General features: G+C 43.2%; 1 protein-coding gene across 1 annotated transcript; it reads right to left on the minus strand.

Moving 5' to 3' along the window:
* Positions 1-294: 294 nt before the first annotated feature.
* Positions 295-3,793, minus strand: LOC111583119 (transcriptional repressor scratch 1-like). The gene is made up of 2 exons (XM_023292060.3): positions 3,229-3,793; positions 295-1,649 (listed from the first exon to the last, which is right to left on the minus strand). The coding sequence occupies exons 1-2, from the start codon at positions 3,392-3,394 to the stop codon at positions 838-840; spliced, it is 978 nt and encodes a 325-aa protein (XP_023147828.1). The 5' UTR covers positions 3,395-3,793; the 3' UTR covers positions 295-837.
* Between the last annotated feature and the right edge of the window lie 2,458 nt (positions 3,794-6,251).

Raw genomic sequence — 6,251 nt, forward strand, 5'->3', positions numbered from 1 at the left:
CTGTTCAGTCAGACTGACTACAGAGTGACCAACAGGTATAAAGTGACACCCACTATAGGAAATCCAAGAACAGAAGCAATGTAGCAATGGAGATACGCCACTAAAACAGGAGCAACAACGCATCAGCCACTTTCCAATCTCAGCGCCACTCCATTTTGGATTTCAAGATAGAGAAAGTCAGTGAGAGAACTTAGGCCGTTTGCTGGAATAATGCTTGTCATTGGTGAGTAATATGACAAACGGAACAATGTCAGTTCTGCAAAGATGTTTGCACAGGCACGAGCAAAAGCGGAGTTTCAGTAATTATTTGAATCAGTGGTTTTATTGTCATCAACAAATTGATCAGACAGAGAAATATAGTGTCAGAATACATTTTGGCTTTTGTTCTCAACAAATCCAATCCATGGCTTGTAATAAATTCATGTCAATTTCACAAATACATCAACCAATAATAAATAAATAATCTTCAAATTGGCAAATAAATAGTTAAATAAATTAATAAATACGCAAGTACTTTATGTTACTAACAGAAACAGTTTGAGGTAAATTAAGAGCTAGATGGCATATAAAATAATACTGACGTGTAAATTATTGCAATTTGTTTTTTTAAAAAAAGAATATAAAATATTTTATATTTGTGATCAACACAGACATTTTGATGAATTTATCTACATACATGATTCCTGAAGAATTTAAAGTGAGGTTATTGCTTATATCAAAAGGCAGGATTATGATGCATGCATGTGACAAGCCTGAGAAGAGACGAGCTGTTCTCTGACTTTATGAACTCTGAAAAAGTGTATCATTTTAAAAAAGGAAAAAGTGAGTATTTCCCTTTCAGTCCTCGGAGCTGCAGTCGTCCTCCACGTGTTGCCCTTTGAAGCAGGCCGACTCGTAGTGCTTGTTCAGGTAGGACTTGAGTGCAAAGCTTTTTTGGCAGCGTTTGCAGGAGTAGTGCTTGAAGGCCGAGTGCGTCTGCATGTGGGCGCGCAGGTTGGAGCGGTCGGCGAAGGCTTTGCCACAGTGGGCGCAGGCGAACGGCTTCTCCCCGGTGTGAGACCTCATGTGGCCCTGCAGGAGCCACGGCCGGCTGAAGGCTTTGCCGCACACAGTGCACTCGTGCTTCAGGTCGTGGGTCAACATGTGCATGGCCAGCGCCGGCATGGACACGTACACCTTGTGGCAGGTGGGACACTTCCTGGCCTGCTGGCTGTCCAGGCTCCGGTGAGTCTGCTTGTGCCTGCTCAGATTGGACGACGTGGCGTAAGACTTTCCACACTCGCTGCACATGTGGCGCCCTTTGGATTTCCCCTTGATGGGGCTGCAGTCCGCCGAGTCGATGCCCTCGCTGCCGTCCGAGTAGCTGCCTCCCTTGCGAGGACACCTCTGGTTGGGCCTCCGGCGGGAGCGGCCGTCGGAAATGAGGAAGGCGCTGATGGTGCAGGCCTCCAGCTCTGGACCGCTGCTGTCCGACTCGACTGTGGCGCTAGAAACGGGGCTGTCCGGTTGCTCCATGTCGTGGTCGGAAAACTCTTCCCCACTGCTGCTCCCCGAGGAGTACAGGGGCCCTGAGGAGAGCCCGGTCTGCTCATGACTTGACTCCTTTGTGCTCTGCAACACTGAGGGGATGACGTAATCCTGGATGTAGCCTGGGAAAGAAAAAAAAAAACGCGTTTAATGTACAAACAGAAAAGATTTAGAAGTGAATGGAAGATCTTCAGGATCTGAATAACCTCTGATGAAAAGTGGCTTCTTACCACTCGAATGTGAACCTCTACAGGAAGCTATTTGTAAGCGCCAGGTTCAGCAAGCTTTAGAATTGAAATATTAATGAGCCTTTGGTGCCCAAATCAATACCTCCACTCACTCCAACAAGTGCTATCATTTAAAAAAAAAAAGAAAAAAGTGAAAGGCTCAATATAACACAATGTGCTGACACTGAAAAAAGGGGTCACGGAGCAATAGTGCCACCCAGTACTGATCGATCCACCTGTCGGCACCTCATAGCAGCAGCAGCAGTCTGAATCTGTGAGGGGCGTGGAGGGGGGGGCTGGCGATCAAAACAGAGTGTCTCAGCAGCGAAATCCCCTCAATCACTAAATCATTTTAATCAGATCATTCCCCATCTGTGGTGTTTTTGAGAGTGTTCATGAGTATGGTAATGGGGAGATTGAGTGACAGGTGGGGGCTGCGATTTGGCAAAGAAGGGGAAGGGAGGGCTTTGGAGAGAGTGTGAGGGAGGGAAGGGGGGGGGGGCGTTGTCTGATCTTGACAGCAGTCAATGGTATATTGTAGCCCCCCCACCTCCGTCTCCCACACACACACACTCATGAACACACGCTCTCACAAAGGGAAGCAGACAGCTGGCATCCTAAATCTGGGGGACAAATGATTCAACTCGAACACAAGATCTGTGATGCCTGGTGTTGTTGGGGGGTGGAGTAGGCTTGGTGGTGGTGGTGAGTTCCTCAGGGCCAGTATACACTCAAACACACTACATATTGTTTGTGTTGGAGTGCAGTTCTCACACCCAGTCTCTGTAGAAATCCCACAGATGAAAATCTACTGTCTGCCAGCGTGCTGCTCATGTTGCACTTTATTGAATTACCTGCAGCACTCTCTATTTTCCAGTCAATACCCATCCCTCTAAAAACCCCGTTCCATAACCTCTCACTGCTCCACATATGGATTGTGTTGCTGCAATCTTACTCCCTGTGGCTATCTAACATCCTGCAGGATCAGATGGAGAAAGATGGAGAGATGAATGGGGTGGAGGGTAAAAAGAGAGGGGGGGAGGAGGTTGGATGATAAGAGGAGAGACTCAAGGGCAACGGCACCATCTAAGGACAACACTGTCCCATGTGGATATTTGCTTTCTCCTGAGTTTTTTTTCCTCCAGTTGGACCTTGCATCACATTTTGTGCCTAATACCATGCACATCTCATCACTCATGTACACAATAGTATTAAATCCAAAGGCTGCCGTGCGATCTGGTTTGAGTATTAAGCTGACTGAGCCGTGACCTGAATACTATTTAGCATCCATCGAGTTAGAAAACAAAAGTCCTGAGGCATACGGAAGGAGGGTTAGCGCAGCTGGCGGGGGGCTTTTAGAGGGTTTCCAAGAGCAGATTAAAACATGTCTGTTGTTTTAGAATTTCCCAAGACCATGTGCAGCATCAGTGTGTACTGTAGCAGCAGAAATAAACAAGTAGAAAACTCAACTCACCGTTTTCACTCAGACGCACCGCCAAGTTGGTGGCCGACTCAGTGATGGCATGTGTCACAGTGTAAGAGTCGTCCCAGTGCTGCTGCTCCTGCTGGTCCTGGTGATAGTAGTTGGAAGACGAGAAATCGTGAACCTTCGGCTGCTTCACCAAAAAGGAGCGTGGCATTTTTTCTTTTTTCCTTTGATGAAACACTGATTCTAAATCCTCATAGAAAAACACTGCGATGATGATAACAAAAAAGAACCACTGAGCTTCTGGGCGGCCTTCTTGAAGAGGCCAAGAAAAAAAAAGGCAGCTGAGGATTGGTAGAAAAGAAAAAAAGGTGCAAGCAAATCTATCCTGGAATTAAAGCCAGAGGGGGGAGAAGAGAAAGAGAGAAGAAAGCAGCAAAGAGAGAGAGAAAGGAGGACAGAGAGGATGGAAGGGAAGATAGAAAGTGGCAAGAGGGAGAGACAGAGGCAGAGAGAGAAGAGAGAGAGATGCTGGACTAGCTGAGCTCAGCACTACTGCAGCCTTTTATATGTGGGGCACGAGCCCCAAAGATCAGGTGGTGCTTTGGAAGAGGGAGCTGCTTAGCATTAATCCATCAAACATCCCCGGGGACACACATCAAATTACCACGAGCCGTCTGTGCTTCTGCCTGCATGCACTCACACACACATATACACAAACACACACACACACACACACACACACACACACACACACACACACACACACACACACACACACACAGCAGCCAACCACCTCCTCCTCCTCCTCCTCTTCCCACATCCTCCTCCTCCTTTCACCCCTTTCGTCTCCCCTCTCCCAGGGAAGGAGAGCAGACAATAGTGGTGCAGAAGCACGTGGGTGACACTACACACAACATCTTGTCCTCCATTGTCTTTCAATGAAGTAGCTAACACAATTTGTGCTGCCCCCCCTTCACACGCACACACACCCATCCTGCCAACTCCACCACCAGCACCACCACCGATAATATTTTGTCATCATCATCATCCAGCTCATCAATGAAACGTTAAACGGCGAAGACGTGGCCTCAGAATGGAAATCAGAGTACAGTTTGGTTTGTGTGTGTTTTCATCGTGTTACATCTGACGTATCTGTGTTTACATTCTTGTTACGGAGCTACATGTGGAACCCCAGTATGTTCTGTAGTTCTTAACTCCATGTCCGTGGCAACAAGTATCAAAAACTGTAAGCTGGGATCGAATTAATGCAACATCTTCTAATTCTTAATCTTGTTCAGTCATTCTTTAGTGGTAAATATTCTTGTTCAGTTTGTCTGTTCTGTTTGTTCTTCTAGTGTTCCTCATCTCAAATACCAATTATATTGATATGCTAGTATATATTTGTTCATAAAACAGATCTTTTTTTAACTTAAAAAAAGTTTCTGATGGTAATTTTCAACCATATATATATTTCTTATGTATATGTTTAGTGTAGTTCAATTTTACACTGTACTTTATTGTACTTTTCTAATACTCTATTTTAAATTTTGCACCTTTTTGTAAAAAAAAAAAAAAAAGCAATTTTGCACCTTTTTTTGTAGATACCAGCACATTTCATTAAGTAGGACAATTTTCACATTAATTGCCCTTTTTTTTGTGCATTGTTTTACTTACCTGTCTTGAATGTAATGTGTGAGCTAATTGTGCTGGTATTTATAATAAAAAGGAGAGTTACAAGCCTAGGTACAGTATATAAAAAGAAATAATAATAAGCATATAGGAGAGGTGTTTGTGTCCTGTTTGACTAAGAATTATTTGGTTTTATTATATTTCTTCTACCAACACAATTTGCTAGTCATTTTCTTTGTTTGTCTTAAATGTAATGTGTTAGCTCCTGAATAACTTGACTTCCCCCAAAGAGATGAATTATCTATCTATCTATCTATCTATCTATCTATCTATCTATCTATCTATCTATCTATCTATCTATCTATCTATCTATCTATCTATCTATCTATCTATCTATCTATCTATCTATCTATCTATCTATCTATCTATCTATCTATCTATCTATCTATCTATTCTTTAGAATCGGTGGTTTAATTGTGCTTCTGTGAATTTTTCCAGTATTGAAACCTGCTATTGTGTAGCACAGAGTTACAACTGCAGGTGAGCTGGTGTGCTTAAACTGCACTGTGTAGGGGAAGACTTCAAAATGTGCAACTTTGATACAGAAAGATTAGTTATGAGTCATATCAATGACCACAAAGGGACATTAAAACAGCTTTAAATACATATCAAAAGTTCAAAATTCTAGATTATTTCCTTTATTGTAGAAAGGATCTGAAAAGAAACATGCAGTTTGATACAAAATATAGAGGAAGGGGAAATAATAGTTTAAATATTGTCCAGAGAAAAGCTTACAACAAACCGGACAAACAACTTTTCAAAAATCTTTGGATCTAATGGACCTTTGTCTCTTTTGAAAACTCATTAGTAGCTGAAGAAACTCTGGAATTTATCTGTTTAGAATGGGAAACAAATTAACGTGTCTCCTGCAGGAAACTATTAGAAATATTTTGATTTACTGTAAAGAAAATGGCAGAAGCTGTAAAAAATGAAGTTCTTATTTTGGTACCAGTGGTTTTGTATCACAGTGATGCTAGGACATGAAAACATACCCACTTTAAATAAAGGTGCTGCATCAGCTGACGTGCAGGGAATCAGATTATGTAACTTCCATTCACATTATTTAAATGTGCTGTATTAGACAATTGCAGTATGTAAAGTCCACCCAAAAAGATGTCATTTAATCAAACGCAACACAATTTCCTCTCCAAATCTGACAAGTTCTTGCAAACACCTGCAGCGTGAACATTTTCTAATTTTCACCTCCATCCTCTTTACGCTTTCTGGCAGTTTTATGTCTCTCTGAAGGCCCCCCAGCCCTCCACATAATCATGTAACCCTCATCAGGATAAAAAAGGCCCCCACGGTGACTTCCGGCCCGTCGGCTGTGGCAGGTCGACCTCTGGGTGCCTGCCGTGTCACGGGGTCATGTTGAGGTT

This window comes from Amphiprion ocellaris, chromosome 5, assembly GCF_022539595.1.
Source record: "Amphiprion ocellaris isolate individual 3 ecotype Okinawa chromosome 5, ASM2253959v1, whole genome shotgun sequence".
NCBI lineage: Eukaryota > Metazoa > Chordata > Actinopteri > Pomacentridae > Amphiprion > Amphiprion ocellaris.

Coding starts and splice junctions, on each gene's coding strand:
- LOC111583119 (XM_023292060.3), bottom strand. CDS start 3,394: ATGCCACGCTCCTTTTTGGTGAAGCAGCCGAAGGTTCACGATTTCTCG. Junction 1,650..3,228: donor GGTGCGTCTGAGTGAAAACG/GTGAGTTGAGTT, acceptor TTTCTTTCCCAG/GCTACATCCAGGATTACGTC.